We start from the raw sequence: 18,810 nt of genomic DNA, 5'->3' as shown, positions 1-18,810 counted from the left end.
ATCCCCAAAGTAAAGTTTGTGAAGAGGATCACGTTAAGAGGAGGGCAGCCGTTCATCCGCAAATATTGGCTGCTTCGAGTATTCGAGCGTCCCACTTCAAAACAGAAATTATTTGTTTATATGTTCTATCTCGAACCAAATATTGTTTTATACAAGCACTTAAATCATTTTTCTCCTTATGCATATGGCATAAAGCCATCAGATTTACCATTGTATTTTCTTTTTATACATAGCAACCGTACGAGTGGTAGGTGTACGAGTTGCCGGTTATTTATGAATTAATTTAAAAAAATCGAAAACATTCATTGATTTTTTTACAAAACATGCGATTACCAAACCCCATTGGGAACTTTGCTATCAATGCTAACCTCTAGAAAACCATCCTGTACAGTCGTTGATAAAACCTTTACTTCTAATATATTCTGTACGTAAATTTCAAGATCGACATCACAGAGTGAATTTGAATCAACTAGTCAAGAACAACGATGTAAAGCTGAAGAACATTTCTCATTTCAAACAAAATGATAGTAAATTTGCAGGTTAAATTCTTGAAATAGACCTATAATTACACCGTCGAGGCACTACCAGTTTTATTCCATGACCGACTTAGCAACAAAAATCGATTCATCGCGAAAGTAAATTGCGGTCGATTCACGATCGACAGAATGGCTCCCAGAGGTCGCTTGGCGCTGATCACGCCTGCATGGCTGAGCGCCGCACCACTCCTGCTAATGAGGTGAGATCCTCTTGTAATTACTAACATAATACCTATGATTTTTTGTAGAATTTTCTACGTGCACGTTAGATAATATAGAATATATTGCATATCATTTAAGCTGATATTGTGCCCAAAAGTTGAAATGTTAAAATACTGCCAGTTCGCTGTCATAGATTGGAACTGCAAAAACAGCTCACTATAGTTTTCCTAGCACTCCAAACGGCAGGACTCATCACATAAGTGCAACAATCGTAACATTTTGTCGTTTTTAGCAATTTCGTTCTGCGGGTATCGTGTCTTTTTGAGATTACAGAATGAATTTTAAACATTGTTATCATGCAACATTCGAATTAAAAATCCTATTATTCTTCATTTCTTAGGTCATATTTTGAACTTCTTAATGATCTTCATTACCGTTCAAAGTTTTGTTCAAGTGATAAACAATAACAAGATGTTTTTAGACATCGAATTTCTGTATGTACTGATTTATCGCTGTCTCTGATGTTGATGACTTACTCAGGAAAAATGAACCTTACCAACGCAGAAACAAGTTTTATTCATGATTTTGAAGGTTAAATTCATACATGAGCTCTTGATTTGAGAGTGTTCATAAAGCTTCACAAATGGACTACTGAGGTTCATAAATCAGCAACTGGAATATTCAACGGGCCAAGACTTCATTTCTTACGACAAATTCGTTTAAAAAATTAGGCTGCGATAAGCGGGTGGTTTTGAAGAAGTTAGTGTTACTTTTTATAGGATTCCAAATGTAAATCTTGACGAAAAATAATCACCATTAGAATTTGGATGTAATTTACCATGAATTTGCATCTAACATATCTGTGCCATCGTGAGGGCCATAAAACCAAGGATTCAGGCACATATTCAAAGTTTAGCAGCGTCGAGCTGCCGAGTTATTCACGTGCTGTTATCGCGGCTGCGACGGCATGTAGCAGAGCATAAATTTTGTCTACTTCATCTCAACAGGAAGTCGCTATTTCTTATCCAAAATGTGTGCACAAATTACGTCGCACAGCTCCCTGTTCGACGTGAAAAGCACATATTCTGTCCGGCCAGCTAAACGTTTTGCTTAGAAAATCCGGGTCATCAATTTGGAGTAAAGCTCCGGCTTGCATCCGCAGAATTTTTCTGCGGAAACGTTACTTGCCACGATTTTTTTCCGCGGAATGAGGCCTGAGAAAAGAAGCTCAAATATTCAGGGTCCGAGATTAAAATAAATTCCTTTCTTCCGAATTTTTACTGCATCTCATAGTAATGAATACTCGTTAGCATTTGCTATATTGTCTATTAAAAAATATTCAGTATTTAATCGAATCTAATTTGCAAACACGAATTGTTTTAGAAAAATGTTGAATCGCTGGGTTGAATAATTAAGTTTTATTGGAATAAAATTATTAAATACGGCTAAAATTTCGTAGAAGACATATTCTAATTTTATTTTTTTCTACATATGCATTATACACTGCTGATGATATTATTATAGGGTTGATAAAGAGATTGGACGCTTGACGCGAGGCTTGATGGTGATTGATAGAAGTTTGACTGTTAAAATTGGTTGCTAGAAAGATGTGCATATTTTTAGGGCGGAGGCCAAATCAGTATTTGAAACCATTGCTTGCCTCCCAAATCAAAAGAACAGGTCCAAATACAACCACAAGGAATAGCTAGGGAATAACAAGTGTTAAGTCATCTAATTTCTGATGCGGCAAAGACTTTGATCAAAAGATTGAAGGCCTGGTTGGGGTTGATTGAAGCGCGCGTCAATCGTCGGACTCAAGCCACTTGATTAAGCCGCTTGATCGCTTAGGGACTACATTAGTAAACATGTAGTTCATCTCAATCATTCGGAGGCTCTTGAGTATAGTACGCGTCGAATTAGTCTTGTAATTAATTCAGAACGCTCTAGTTGTAGCAGCTGAGTTAGTTGTAATTGGACGCGGGTATGATACGAAGCACTGAAGACTATTGACCTTCCCTTCTGCCATTACTTGTATTGAAAGATAGAGATAAAAAACACGGAATGCATTATTAATATCATTTGAAATTTATTTAGAAAGGTAATTGAAGGGGAAAGAAGCCGTTTGGATCCTCTAGCTAGCCTTAGCCCGAATCTCTAAGTTTTGATTGATCTATATTAGGTTGTGAGTGACGGATACGACAGCGGAGTGACGAAAACACGACAGTGACAGACGGTTTACCAGTCATCTGCTATCTCAACAAAAGTTCGAACAGGCGACTTAAGTAAACTAAAAAGAAGTCATTTGGAGTAAACATATAGAGGTGTACTTTTTTAGTAAACATTATGAGATTGCGCTTTGGAGTAAATATTTTGACGCTTGTGGGATAATACTAATAGACGACAGGAAGAAGCTCGTATGGACTGGAATTACTAAATATATGATATTTAATTTTTTTAATCAGAGCAAATAATATAATATATTAGTGCACTTTTTGTTAATGCAGAAAATATTATTGCACTTTAATGCAATATTGCATGATAAGACTTTAATTGAATAATAAACTTCAACTTCAACTTGAATAATAAACTTCAGCACTTGAAAACATTGTTGAAAATTACGAGCAAAAAAGTAATTTACTACTCATTTACTGAGCTACTGTTACTCAAAATCGGCCTAAATTACTGGCCAGACAAAAAAAAAAGTCCAAGCTACTAACGAAGCAATAAATAATTCCCATCTCGTGATGGGGACGGTGAGCAAATGTTGTCATAGATAAATCATGTTGAGTCATGACGCATTTCCTCGTGCATATATAGCGAGCTGATTACATTAAGCAACTGTTGATCGCACCACATACGGGCGGATGTCATGTCTGGTGTGCACGGAAGAGTGCAGAATGAGAAGATTATTATGGAGACCAAAGTTATGAAAACAGCTGCTAATACAAGTTGGACTAGAGTTGTACTAGGTGGTACCTGTATCAGTTGGACTTTAGTTTTCGTAGCTGGTTCTATTACTAGACTGACAGGAGTTGTACTAGCTGGGACTAGTACTGAGTGAAATCAATATACTAGCGTCTGATCATTAATTAATAAATAAATTAACGTCTGGAATGTCTTCCATTATAGATTGTTTTCGTCCCTTCGTGTATGTTTAATCAAGCAACATTTTTATTTGTAGCAAATGGATAATAACATGCATAAATAATGTTATAGGTATGCGGTGCACGTCGGATCTGATGAATATGTATTGAATCAATCAATGCATTTCTTTTTGTATTTGTTGTGATTTCCACATTTCTCTGTACTTATTACACCATCTGTATTAAAACACAAATGCGAAAAAGAGCTTTTTTCAGTGATGTAAGTTTTTATCGAACACTGCACTAGTTTTTCAAGACATATTAAAAAATGCTGAAAAAATCGAAGTCTAGCTAACCATAGAGACATTCTCGTATTAGACAACAAGGTCAAGGTACTAATTGTTCCGAGGATTCGGCGGCAAAGAACACCTGGAACAAAAATTTTTTTATTATATTGCTGGTTTATTCTATCCTGTTTTAGTAAACAATTGATACGGTACTGTATTAAAACATACAATATATATTTTAAATATATTTTTCTTCCTTGACCTTCATGTTCAGCTTGTCAGCCGTGTGTGGCTCGTCGTTTAGCATGACGCCGCCAGGGTACCAGAAAGACCTCAGGCCGCAACAAGTCAACGGCGGGCCCGTGGTGGTCGGCTTCAGCATGAAGATGAACAGCATCAGTCAAGTCAACATGGAAACCATGGTCAGCATACATGTGATTTGCTCGGAATTTACTTTATTTTATGTAAAATTTAATTTTAGGTAAAATATATGCTTTTATTCCAATGTATATGATTTTATACATACAGAGGTAGGAAATTTCCTATAAATTTATTTATTAGTCATTTTGTACCAAAAAATTCTATTCTGCCTACAGGTGAATATGTCTTTAAGAAAAATTTTAAGTGGTATTGAGGCCACATATCGAGTAGTTGTTCGTAAATCATTAAAAATGATTTAAAAAAACCGTGTATGAATAAATGTATATTCTTCCGATTTAATTACGTCAAAAAAGTAGTAAGTAAACCCATTTGTAGAGCGTATGTCACAAGGAAGAAAGTTAAGGCTAAGTGAGTGAAGCAATTCACTGCTCATATAAAAATTGAGAGTGGCGTTCTGTTGGAGTTTCCTGTTGCTCCGCTGCAACGGTCGATATTGATAAAGAATTTTTATAGTGCAGTGGAATGCCCGCCTCATGATCATTTTACTCAGTCTGCTAACTGAGAAATAAAACGTTCAAAAACGTACAGTGTTCACCGCCCCTGATGACGAATTGCGCGAATACTCTTCATTCTTTGCAAGATACCCTTGTTAGTTAAACTGATGCAAAATAAAATTCCATATCGAACAAAGGAGACTAGTAATTAAGACCATTGAATAAAACTTATACATGGTAAAAAAAATTACCAAAGCTTGCAATGCATCTGAAGTAATTTCTACAGAAAGAAAAAACATTCAAAACTTATTAATTTGTCCAAGTATAAAATATAAAAGTAATTTCTATCTGAACAAACATACATGAGCATTTTTGTCAATTAATGATAATGTTTTAGCGTGAGAATACGGGCCCCAATGTGTCCTTTTATCTAGAGGTAAGGTTAAAACAGCAGTTCTGACACCCTTAAATTTTGACCTGCGATCAATGAGGAGGAGAAGTATAGTTACTAAGTAAAGTAAATCAATTCGATAATTCACTTTATCGCACGTTGCTGCTATTTAATAATAGATTTCAATAGATTTAATAGATTTCACTCGTGGGTTACGGCAGCTCGCCTAGAAACTATCCTACCAGTCAGTGGCGCAAGGGTTTGGGGCTTTCTTATTTGCTCTGGGGAGGCTCTTTGCCACATCGCTTGTTTTTTCTGTGCGACGAAGGCTTCGGTAAGCAAGTGGTTTACGTTTTGCATGGCAAGACGTACATGCGAGCTCGATCGAGCATGCGGCTCTCAAACCTGGGCTACATGCCAGGAAGGCAACGACTTTCAAGACAAGCCTGACTGTTCGTCGACAATAAGTAACGCATAAATGGAATGCTGGGTCGAGAAATGCCACAATCATGATTTCTATTACAGTGCGCTTTAAAGGACGATCATTCATGATTATTTGCGTGACCGACATGTATTTAATCAGCATTTTTAAAGCAATGATATATGCCATGGAAAGTATAGAAAACTGATTGTGAAGAGATGAACATCTAAGCCGACTTGAGATGTTCACAAGTCGTTAGGATCAATGTCGATAACATTGTTCTCAATATATGCAAGGATTAATTTTAACGGAATTTTCTGTTAGACAGTGGAATGTCGATTAAAAGAAGAGGCTTGCAAATAGTGCCGGCCCCTAAATGAACAACAATCAAGAAGAGAAGGAAATAGTAGCTCCTAATAATACACGAATAGCGCTGCTATTTTTTTAAATTTCGGTGCAGTTAGCATCTAGCGAACAATGAGATTCGTCAGTTGTGCAGATAAATTTCTATTTAAGCACGACTGATTGAAGACCAGAGCGAGCTTTTTATTAACAATCTTCTTACTTGTTTTTTCGATGAGTTGAACTAAATTATTTGCTGGTATCCATGCCATATCTGTTTCCATAATGTCATATGTTTGTATTAATGTCATTTCAAAATTTCATATTCAAGTGTAGCAAAACCCTTCCATACTTGATAATGAATGTAGTTGCTTTCGAAACATCGCAAATTAAAATAAAATGTCCCTTGAAAACCTGATATTTAAATTTTAAAGTCCTATCAAAAACTTAATTCGCCGAATAGAGAAAAACAATAAAAAAAACTGTCAAGAAGAAAAAATTTCCTGGTCTCCAATGAAACCTGCAATCAATTTCTATGTGCATATATGCAACGAGGTAAAAGAAATAAGATGGGGGTTACCGTGGACATTTTTTCTCTTTTCGATAGCGGAGAAGCCAAGCATGTAACTGACTTTAAATGCTTCATTTATAGAGATTAAAGGTTAAACGATTCAGTTTCAATAATAAATTACCACAACATTCAATATTGTGATCTCTTGTGTTTATATTCCTGCGATAAATATCACAATGAATTCTAACTATCCAATTACTGCATCGTGCTTCAGAACCCCAAAGATAACGATGAAAATTTTTCATCAGATTAAGTTCATCAGATTCAAGTTCATCAGATTAAGTTGCATTTTTTTTATCGAGTAAATAGTTCTTGCTTTTTTCAGACTAAGTAAACAAATAGAATGTAATTACAGAGGAGCTGAAGACATCATAGAAGCCCCGAGGAAAGCCAGCAAATTAAATGGATTCACCGGGCACAAATGTTTGCTTCAAAACATTTCGAAAGGATTGCTAATTTGTTATATGTTGAGCTTGCAGATAAGAGTTAGCCCACCGCTGCTTGAATTAGATAATACTTGTCATTTAAAAATTACGCTATCCCTCATACTGGGATTCCAAATATCGTCATCCCGTTTCCCGCAAAAGAATAATAATTTCTAATTTCTAAAAATAATAATAAACTCCATTTAAATATTTTACCGTTCCATAGGACATTTAGCATGGAACCCCCATTCGACCCTCGGTTTATACTCGAAGAAAATTTAATGTGGCAAATTTAACGATTAATAAAATACGACTTTAAGTTAAGTTGCTGGAAAGTCTTCTGCATAGAAAAATTTTTATGCATTTCAGAGGTAAATTTTCGATGAACAGTCAATGTGAAGTGGCACGGGACTTGCACTTGGGCAGTAGATTTTTTTCTATGATGGCAGTATATCCGTTTAATGATTGTATAAACGTGGAATAGTATTTGCCGAATACCATATATTTTGTATCTTCCTGTGAAGGACTGAGACAGTATACTTGTAATGTAAAGGTTCATTATTCCTAGGGCAAGTTCTACGTAATGCTGTTGCCGTAAGCTCGTGAGTTGAATGGTTATACCTATATTCAATATTTGCCAAGAGGTTTATCAAATTTGTTGTCAATAATCCGGAGATTTATTTAGAAGCCTGTCTGACAGCATGTATGTAAAATCGTATAGTATACTAAATGGTGATTATTTCGATTGATGTCGTACGGGCAAAGATTATAGAAGATATGGGAAGACGCTGGGGAGTAAGCCTATGAGAAGGTAAGGAGGGGTGAGCTGAGGCAGCAACTCCGGAGTTATGAGGCACAGGCCTCAGAGATAAGACGCGTCTAATGGAGCAGCAACAAAAGACGCCCACCCGCCGACTTCCCGCGAATAGATTGTCGCTTTCACTGTCTCTTCATGCGTGTCTTTTCATCGTCTTTACACGTGAACGTTCCTGGATGAAAAATAAGTCTATTTTGAAGCTTATCTTTATCTACTTGCCTTTATTGGGGTACTCAGAAAAAAATGAAAAGATAGTTTGACTATGAACTATGGGTAGATGAATAGATCACTTCTTAATTCGTCACTGACGATATATATTTAGCCGTCATTACCCTCGCAAGTTTCAAATGAATTTTATAACCATGATAATTTAAATAAAAACACAGCAAAATATTCATGACAAGAGATTTATGCCGATTATAGTTTTCTTTTATCTTAGTGTCATCGCTTCAATTTTATCAGATGGGCTCCTGGTGATAGTCCTTAAAGACTGTCGATGCTTTACTTCTCATTTCGTTTAATAGAAAGTAATATTTTTTCTTGGCTACTAAAATTCAATAGAAACAATTATGGATTCTCACCTTTTACTCCTACCATTTGAATTAATTTTCTTGTTCAGTCCGTGACGTTCCAAATGAACTTGCGCGTGACGTGGGTGGACCCTCGGCTGATCTACCCTCACCAGAACGTGAGCCGCGATTTCTCGAGATCTACAATAGCTCCCGAGGACGGCAGCGACGACAGAGAGTCCGAGGTCACTTCCATCGCCGTGTCGACGCAGGTCCTGCGCAAGATTTGGGTGCCTGATCCCTTCTTCAGGAGGATGAGAGACCTCAAGACCTTTCACCTCCTACAGGATGTACAAGGAGTCAAGATCTACAGCAATAATAAGATCTACACTTCCATGGTGTGAGTGAATTGCGTGGTATTATTTGAAGGTGTGAGAATTTTTGATTCAAAATTTTAATTATTCATAATATAGTCCAACAATATACGCCACTTAAATTATTCATTATTAATTAACTCAAGAAAAAATTTCATAATGTAGTTGCATGGCAACATTGCATACTACAGATGATTTTATAATGCAAGGAAAATAGGAAGAAATATCAAAAAACATACTGGCATCACAAATAAAAATTCAAGTAAGAGCTCTTCATTAAAATCTAGCTGTAATCTATTTTTTGGAGTTGAATATGCCAACTAAAATAACTATTCGGTCCTTTATCTCACCCGTGTGAACGTGTTTGCTCGTACGAATCCACCATTTGAAAGCACAGGAAGCCATTGACCTGCGATAACATTCAAATAATTTCGGCCGACGAAAACATTTTAATCAGTTGGTTCTTCCGAAAGTTCGGAGTAAACAAGTAAAGTGTTGGGACACGCATCGAAAATTTTTGGGCTATTCCACACTTTGGACATTTTTTCATCTGGGTTTCACGAGACAGTACTTATTTAGACGAGTATGTAGCTGTGAATTATATGTCCAACTGAAAACTAAAATTTTGCTCAAATATGCTGATGAAAGTTTTGACGATTGCCTAAGTGAACGAACGATTTAAACTCATAGCATAATTATATGATATATTTTTTTAAACGAAACTGAGTATATATTTTTAGATTCTCAGAGAATACTATCTTGAATTTTTTTTCTGGGATCTTCACTACACCAGGACAGTAAATTTGTGCTTCTCTGAACAGTTGATCGTTCAATGTAGCTGAAACCTTCAGAAAATTAAAGATAAAAGAAAGTTACTTCTGAGCATTTGTTCTGTTTAAATAGTGGAGGTCGCATAATCTAAATCACAACCACATTGGTTATGATATTAGTATGATAATTGCAGATCCAAAGCTCGGTAACCAGAAACTTTTTTTACTTCGTCCTTGGGTAGTTAGGGACGCCGGCCGCCAAGTTCGAGAAAAAGTAACAGAAAATCTCTAAATTTTCACCTCATCCTATTCTAGCCGGATCAGTTCGATGCTATTGCGAACATATCTGCACTACTTACGTGATTTGTTTGAATTTTCGCAACAGGCTGAAGTTGGAGCTTGGGTGTTCAATGATGTTCACAAACTATCCGTTCGACGAGCAAGAATGCGAACTTTACATCGGCAGTTGTGAGTATAACGTGGTAGACTTAGTAAATTAAAGCAAAATAATGTCACCATGGTTAGTTAATGTCATAATAATAATATGTTAGCTTCGAACTATAATTAAATTTCATCAACCTTTAATTCTAAAGATAAATTTTTTGCTTTACCCGTTGGAAGAACATCTTCGCTACACTCATTTTACCGTAACCATAAAATTTTCGTTAGTGTAACAAAAAATTTTCAAGCTAGTAATAATAAATAAAATATAAATATTTTTGATAAAATATTATCGAAAAATTTCATTTAGTTTTGTTTGCCCACAACTCACGTCAAAACCGCAATTTGACCCGTGTATGCCACGAATGAGTTTCGTCTTCAGAGCATCACAATCACGCCGATTTTTACCCGATCATTTATTTTCACCCTGATTTTATCAGTTTTTACCATACCACAGGTTTTTACCCATATTTTTCAGATTTTCACCAGATTTTATCCTGATTGTTTTATTTTTTAACCCGTCACTGATTTTTACCTTGACTGTTTTGAGATTTTACCCATCACTGATTATTACCCTGATTTTTTTCAGATTTTTACCCCATCACCGAGATGCAGTTCGAGTGGCTGAGCTCGAGCGTCACTCTGGACGACGAAGTACTGAAGCTGCTCGCAGGCTACGACTTCCAAGTTAAGCCCATCAACGACACTCGATGTTTCTGCGAGAAATGCGTACCTCGTAAGCTATGATTCATATACTTATTCGTGATTTATTACGCGTGTAGCTGGAGAAATTCATTCTAAAAAATAGATAAAGCCTATCTATTAACTATGTATGCATGTAGCTATTAACTAATTAAACATTAATTACATAATTAATATTCATATATATTACTTTATATTCATTTATTTGCTCAACTTAATTCAGAGCCAAAACATTTTCAATTTTAAAAAATCAATTCATTTCCCGATTGGGAGATATATCAATTGACAACTTTCAGTCTTCAAGCTCCAAGTAACGGACCAAACAAATTTGAAATTCTTTTGATATTTAAGAAAATCCAATGCTCCTTTCTAAGCTATGAACTCAACCTGATAATTTTCTAAGTGATCCAAAGAAAAGCGGAAAGCCGAAAGAGAGAAATATTGATAGAAACTACTGAATTTGTCCTTCAGTTGAAAAAGCCTTCCAAAACGATTGTTTATTTTATCGCAGACCAGTCTGTGTACCTTGCTTTGACGGGACAGATGATCTTTGCGTTTTAAACTTTGAAAACCCCATTATCGTGTACCATGATATCTATAATTCTATCATTCCGAATCCCGTCAACCCAGATCCCCTCTCTGCATGATCCAGTTAATAATTAGCCCAGTTTGAAAAAAAAAACAGGCAGGTTGAAATTTAAATACTACTTAAATTTTTATTTCTCATATATGTCACATTCTCAATTGAAAATCACATTCCAATACCAATATTTACCCTGCTCTTTCCTTGTCTTCGAATGTCAAAAAACTGAGAAACATCGACAAATATGCAATAAATTAGAACACTACCTGAGTACACGATCATGTAACTGATAATTTAAATCATTCTCTCGCGCCCGACAATGATCAAGACCATTCAGCAATTTCCTCACGAACCCAAATTCATGGAAACTTTTTGTGAAAATGTGATACGCTTAGGAATTTCTAGGTCGTGTAGCGTCGCTCGATCATGACAGCGCAAATTTCTTATGATTTCTTTTGTGTTTGTTGTTTTACGATAAGAAAATTATTTAGACGGGGAAACAGAAAAAAGTCGTTCGTGTTTAATTTCCAACACTTGTTTCATCATGCATGGGTTACGACGGTGAGAGGATTTAAGAAGATTTCGAATTCCAGAGATGTAGAACCTCTTGGACGTGTTCCTGAAAATTAAATTCAATGCTCATTTAATGTCTTAAATAACGTTAAAAGCAAGTTCTGAACAGTTTTAGTGCATCGTCTCTACGATGCACGTTTTAGTCTCATCGTCTCTTCAATAATATTATGTTACGCGAACTTAGACCTTTTATGCACTATGCTTGTATGGAATTATGATTTATCATAATTAATATAATGAATCCAGAATGGTCGCCGTGCGTGCGCACGCAGTTGTACCTGGAGAGGAGGTACTTGGTACACCTGCTGGGGTACTACATCCCGTCTGCCCTGTTCGTGGGAGTGTCGTGGTGCTCGTTCTTCTGGCCCGCGGATGTCATCCCGGGACGCACAGTGCTGGTCATCACCTCTCTGCTGACCGTGTCTTCCATGTATGCCGCTAGCAGGTAATTCAATGCTTAATATTATAGAACATTTTAACCAATTAACACTGAATCTTAAGTTTTATAAATCTTGAATTCTCCAAATTAATTATGTAATTTAATTTACTAAACAAATTAATTGATTAGTCAAGTTAATTCGGCGACGGATCAAATTTAATTAAATTTAAACCGTTGAATAATAAATTAATTTTAAACTCAGTTTTAAACCAATTACTTAATTGGTTGCAATTAAAAATTTAATTATCTACTCGAATTATGTTTACATGGAATGAATGACGAATGTAATCTTTTCCTTGAATATCTAATTCTCGAAAAATTATTAAATTATACCATGGCAGGCAGAGCAGCCCCATGACGAGCTACGTGAAGGCCATCGACACGTGGATGTTCATGACGATCCTCCTGACGGTGCTGACGCTCTTCCAGTACGCGGTCGTCCTCCAGTGAGTGTAGTGTCCGTTTCTTGTCTGGGGGACAAATTCATCCAAGTTTTGGTAACTTTATCGCCGGTGTCCATTTCTTGGCCATGGAGTAAATTCATTAAAATTTGTTTACTTTATCCCTTGTGCCCGTTTCTTGGACGGGGAACTAATTCATTCAGGTTTTGGTAACTTTATCCCTGGTGTCCATTTGTTGTCCAGGGAACAACTTCATCCAATTTTTGGTAACTTTATCCCTGGTGTCCATTTGTTGTCCAGGGAACAAATTCATCCAAGTTTTGATAACTTTATCCCTTGTGTCTCTTTGTTGTCCAGGGAACAAATTTATACAGGTTTTAGTAATTTTTTCCCTGGTGTCCACTTCCTGGCCGGGGAACAAATTCGTACAAGTTTCGGTAACTTTACCTCCAGTATTACCGTCGCGAATGAAGAACAAATTCTTCCGTTTTTAGGTAACTTTTGCTTAGCTTAAATACTTAATTTGCATGCAGGAGACCTAAGCAGATTGCAATTTTTTTAATTAGATGGAAGTGTATCAATGAATATTGGAAGTTTTAATCCAAACCTCAGATAATGTTGCTAGAAAAATTTTTTTTGCCCGATTCTCATAAAGCAGCCAGCTTATTTTCATAAAGCAGCCTCGCGTGAATTTTTTTACTCGCAAATGTGGTGATGAATATAAAATACGTTGTCTAAGGAAAACAAATCGTTCAAATGCTTTCTTGCCAGTCAACTCCCGCTTGCCTGTTTTAAATTTGTCCTAAAAACTCCTAAAAAACTACTAAGCGCCCAATTATTCCACTGCCTTCGGGCACAACGCAATTCGTTTCAAACAATAACTCTCTTATTCCTACAGTTTGCATTAGTGAACAAACGGTGCCACTTCTCAGTCAGAGCTCTAAAAAATTCGGCATCCAAGCACTTAAGAGCCGTATTTTCATGTCAGATTTTTTGCTGCCCCCAGATGGCGCAAACGAGCGGACGCTGCCAGAGTCAACCAAGTGCAGCCAAATGTGAGTCGCTTGGTAATTTAAAATCACTTTAAACTGCCATATATCTGTTTTTTTATTGTCAGACTAGCCATTGACTCAGCTGATTCGAATTAATCGTTATTAACAGACTACAAACTTTTGAGTTTTCTCAGAAAAAATTAAACAGCAATTAGACAGCATTTTTTTAATGTGGGAGATTCTAGGCATAATTTATCGCAGACAGGTTATTACCCTCTTGAATGACCAGTTTTAATCACTGACGAACACATCTACACTGAATTAGATGGCTTGCACTTTTAACTTGAAACTTTAGAAAATAGTCGACACACTCCTGACTGGCTTTAACATGAGATGTCTGAGGAAAAAGAGGATTGAAGAAAGAAGGTTCCACTAGAATCATGATAGAATCATATGCTTTATATTTTATTGACCCAGCGATTATAAAGGTATCATGAAGCGAGATTCTAAGGCCTGCGTGAAGAAAATGTCCATTTGAAAATTGGTTATTGTACACTAATGACCGGCGAATTCGATGCCCATTTTTTAGCCTGCACTAGATTCAAAACTTTACAAGCATTGGATTAACCCGTGTCACATTATGCCTCATATATACCCAAACTTGCTACAGATTTACCAAAGCATGCCTCAGATTCCCCTGAGCACGTATCAAATTTACCGGAGCAAGCATCTGATTTAACGTTGAAAGCCTCGCATTAACAAGTGCATGTATCGGACTCCCCCGAACAGATACTCAGTTCACTTGCGCATGCTTCTGATTAACTTGTGTATAAATCGAGTTTTCTCGTGCCTTTTTCGGATTTACCTGAGCGGGCAGAAATTTACTCGTGCATTCTTCGCAATGCATTTACTTGTGCATCTAGCAGATTAACTTGCAAATGCCTCATATTGACCTACGCATAAACTTCCTATATTGACCCTAGTGTTCTCGCAGGACAAAGGTTCCACCACGACGCAGGTCGAGTCCGCTGTTCAGCGCTATATCCGCTACGAAGACTACACTGAGAAGGCAGCTCGCTATGGCTTACCTCTACTCTTCTTGCTCTTTAACCTCGTCTACTGGCCTTATTATCTCAATACTTAAATGACCACTTGTTGATTTACTGCAGTGCTCGAATAGGTATGAACCTTGTTACGAGACACTCAAGTTATCACTGCAAGAATTGAACTGGATCGAGGCCTGAAACTCTTCAAAGTTTATCGGTGCAGTCTCCACGGCTCGTATATACAAAAAATGAAAGGTAATGAATAAAAAACAAAAATTCTATCTACCATACAAAATTCATACTGAAATATCTAATGTTTTTTCAACGACTATACATTAACATGTGCGACCATAATACTGCCACTTTTTAACTTCTCTTAGAGCATTACAGTTCAGCTTCAATTAGGAATTGTAATGCAATAACTATTTCTTTAATTGGTCGTCTCATTATTTCTCGTCCTTCACCCATGTCCTGCCTCGTATATTCATTTGGTAGTTTACTGTTTTCTAATATCCCGTGGCTCAAAATTACAACGACATTTTCAGAGTGTAAAATAGCTACTGAAGCCGGAATTGCTGCCCACTCATGTCAGGTTGCTCAATGCTCGTGTCACTGATGAGCAACTTTATGATATTAGAACTTAGACTCAGGCAAGGATGAGGGCAAAATCTTGTTCTGGCAGTTCTGCCAGATTAATAGGACTAAAGTTTTTTTCAATATTTAACTGGGTGCACAGAACGAGAGGATTGCATGGATATCGGTTTCAAGAGTAAAGTTTTTATATTAATACATCGTGAAACGTGGGCGATGAACAAATTCAAAGGGAATAAAGAATTTCTACTGTAGAATTCCAGCTTAAATAATTGTTGGGCCATGAAATCAGGCCTTGAGAGTTCAGGTCAGGAATGAAACGAAATATGGAGGGCCTGAATAACGAAACTATTAATTGGAAAGGGATTTGTTGAATGAGGCCTAATAGGCTGGAAAGGACAAATTAAATGGTGTGAAGTTCCAGGAATTACAATCGCAAGTCTGGTGTAAAATTTTAGGTATTACGAGCACAAGTCTGGTGTGAAAAATCTAATATGGTACGAAGGGCTAAGATGCCTAAATGATGGACGTCTTTTTCGATGTTCATCCCAAAAACGAGATAAGAGCTAAAACGATTTTTACTCAAATCACAATTTCGCTTAGCCTCTTTTTCCAAATTGATGTTGATGACATGCACTTGGCTAAACCAACAATAGCTTTAATTGTTAGATTGTTGCCAGATAAGTCATCGCGTATAGCTTCGCTGCTAGACAATAGATATAAAAGAAATATTCAGCAGTTTCCTACACTGTAACACATTCGACCGTTAGAAAATGTAGCAGACTCTTAGAATAATTGCTTATCATACTGCCACGTTTTAACTTCTCTAAGAGCGTTACAGTTCATCTTCAATTAGATGCATTGTAATGCAATACCTATTTCTTTAATTAGTCGTCTCATTATTCACTTGCAAAATTGTTGGCTTGAGATATGTTCCGACGTTCAACCACGTCAAAAATGCATCGAAATATTTCCCGCGCCTATGACTCTTTCCCGACGACTTCCAGTCACTAAATTTTTTATCACTCATGCTAATAAACCAGGAGATTTTTCTAAAGAATTTTTTAGGTTTTTCGGTAATTGTAGCACTTTTCATATCGATTTTAACGTATCCATATCAACCCATTGCTCGTCGATGTGCAAAGTGAGTTTAATTATATGCACACTTTCCATCGATTGCGTCAGACGACATGAAAAAATAATAATAATTTTTCTGGGCAATTATTTTAGAATTAAAATGGAGAAAATTGCATGAATCACAGATGGATGTTCGTTGATTCCATTTAATTACCTTCTCTGTAATAATAAATAATCTACAATTATATAGTCGGCGACTTCGTTTAGCTTACCGAGATAAATGAATTCAAGGCATCGCAGTTCTTCATGTTCCGGTAATGCCGATAATTGGCATAGCGAGAAATGCAGGTTATAATTTATTTACAAGTATTCGTATTAACTTAGATAGTTCTGTAAGGTAGTGTTACTGGTACTGTTATTGAAATCGTTGTTATGTTATCATTATATTTGTTAATCGACCTCTGCAGGTCGAGGACGAAACTCAAGGCGTCGATTAGGCTATTGGGGTCGAACGAGTAGCACAAATTGTTCGGTAGAATTTATTTCATGTCAATTTTTCAGCATCATGTATTGTAAATATTCTTCAAACATTGTAACAAAAATATTTTAGGAATCGTTTAGTTAATCATTATTTTCAATCGTCTATATTCTCATTGTTTTCACCATAAAAAATCAACAAGTTGACTAATTTTTCGTTTATTTGGAAATGATCGGTTAATGTAGGTACAAATATTTTGTGAAGTAGTCGATGGTTGAGGAAGTTTACTCATCCCTTCTAAATTTAAACCATCTTGAGTTCAGCCTTATATTAAGTCATGTGAAAATATGGAGTTTATCAGTGACCACATTCGGCAGTACACCGTGTTTTTTTCTAGTCCAGTTCTATCAGCAAAATCAAGAAAATAAATTCGTCAACGGAGACAAATTAGCAGATATTATTATATCTCGTATATCAATTACGCTGTAACATCTTTTTCTGAAATTTGCGGATATTAGTTTGACCGTTTCGTCGGGAAAAAATTTCGTTATTTACCTATATGTGCGGATCAAATTTGAAAATGTAAAACCGTAAAATTTGATCAACTAGTTCATGAATAATCATACTCTTACTCATACTCTCTGATTCATACATGAATTCCCTAAGCTAATTTTTCAAGAAGACTTTCACTGCACTTCAAATTCGCTTTCCGTAGAAAGGAGATGAATAAATTTATTAATCAGTTCATCAGGCCGAAATAATTAGTGACAAACGAAAAGAATTACTTTAGTAGGTCAATTAAATAAACTCTTAGAAAGCAATGATGTCCGTAGATATGCATGTTAAAAAATGTTTAGATATTAAGTCATTAGACCTCTGGTTGTGAATTTGTTTATTAGTGATGTCATTAATTTATGATTGATTCATATTTCCTGTTAATAATACAATAATTTGAGCATTATTTATTTGAAAATCAATTAGATCTAGAATCCAAACTACCTGACTAGATTAGAAATATAATTGTTCAGTATTGAGTATTGTGTGCAAATCCCAGAACTTCATCCTATGCATAACAGTGTTAATATGTTGATGGACAAAAACTGTTCATTTTAATCAAAACTTTACTCGGCACTTTGGTTAAAACTGTTCATTTTAATCAAAAACTGTTCATTATAATCTGCATAGAATATAACTGCAGAGTAAGTTCTTCAATCATACTATTAGCGGTAGTACCTCATAGACGGTAGGTTCAATTATACTCCTAGCTGCTTCAGGTTTATCCAGGCTGTTCAATTAATTAACACGTTGAGTTATCGAAGGCGATATCTCAGTTGATTAACAAATTTTTATCATATGACATGAACAGCAAGATGGCAGTTTCAAACTGTAAACGACATTAAATATTTACAGTCATGCGGCTAATTCCTGAAGACAAATAAAAGAAAATAACTATTTCTAGTTCAATTTAATGCTGCTTGACCACTGACTTACTAAATACCTACTATTCGATTTCCAGGGTCCCCCTAAGGCGGGAATTCTGACGTGTGTCTGTGCGCGTCAGAAATCCTATGGGATTTCGCGCTCCTAGGGGAATGTTCCTGAGCGCCCCACCGCTGAGCTCGCGCCTCGCGGTGTCTGACTGCGGGTCTCGGTTGTGGGCTTATTATGGGCTTATTAATATTATTATTATTATTAGTTATTATGTAGGTAGGATTCCTTACATTTCCCTTCTCTGTCTCTCTCGTGCGGGCGGCCGACGTCTCGTGTAAGCGACCTCTTCTTCGAGTGTCTTAGTTTCTGTTGCTTTTCACCTGTCCCTCCTTGTCACTTCGTCTCTTTGAGATGCTAACGCTGCTTCTTTCGAGCCAGCTTCAGCGGGCGGGACTATTGAGACCTCCCGCCCGTTGTGGGTGATGATTGATTT

At 36.4% G+C, this 18,810-nt stretch overlaps 1 protein-coding gene across 1 annotated transcript; it reads left to right on the top strand.

Annotated features, from left to right (window-relative positions):
• Positions 1-428: 428 nt before the first annotated feature.
• On the top strand, positions 429-17,921 carry LOC108672284 (glycine receptor subunit alpha-2). The gene is made up of 9 exons (XM_018159927.2): positions 429-736; positions 4,343-4,490; positions 8,530-8,819; positions 9,949-10,031; positions 10,594-10,740; positions 12,109-12,307; positions 12,643-12,747; positions 13,709-13,757; positions 14,689-17,921. The coding sequence occupies exons 1-9, from the start codon at positions 666-668 to the stop codon at positions 14,836-14,838; spliced, it is 1,242 nt and encodes a 413-aa protein (XP_018015416.1). The 5' UTR covers positions 429-665; the 3' UTR covers positions 14,839-17,921.
• Positions 17,922-18,810: the final 889 nt, after the last annotated feature.

The sequence above is a fragment of the Hyalella azteca genome, unplaced genomic scaffold (genome assembly GCF_000764305.2).
Source record: "Hyalella azteca isolate HAZT.00-mixed unplaced genomic scaffold, Hazt_2.0.2 contig13949, whole genome shotgun sequence".
Taxonomy (NCBI): domain Eukaryota; kingdom Metazoa; phylum Arthropoda; class Malacostraca; order Amphipoda; family Hyalellidae; genus Hyalella; species Hyalella azteca.
Note: the sequence above shows the minus strand (reverse complement) of the source record. Positions and strands in the feature narration are given on the sequence as shown.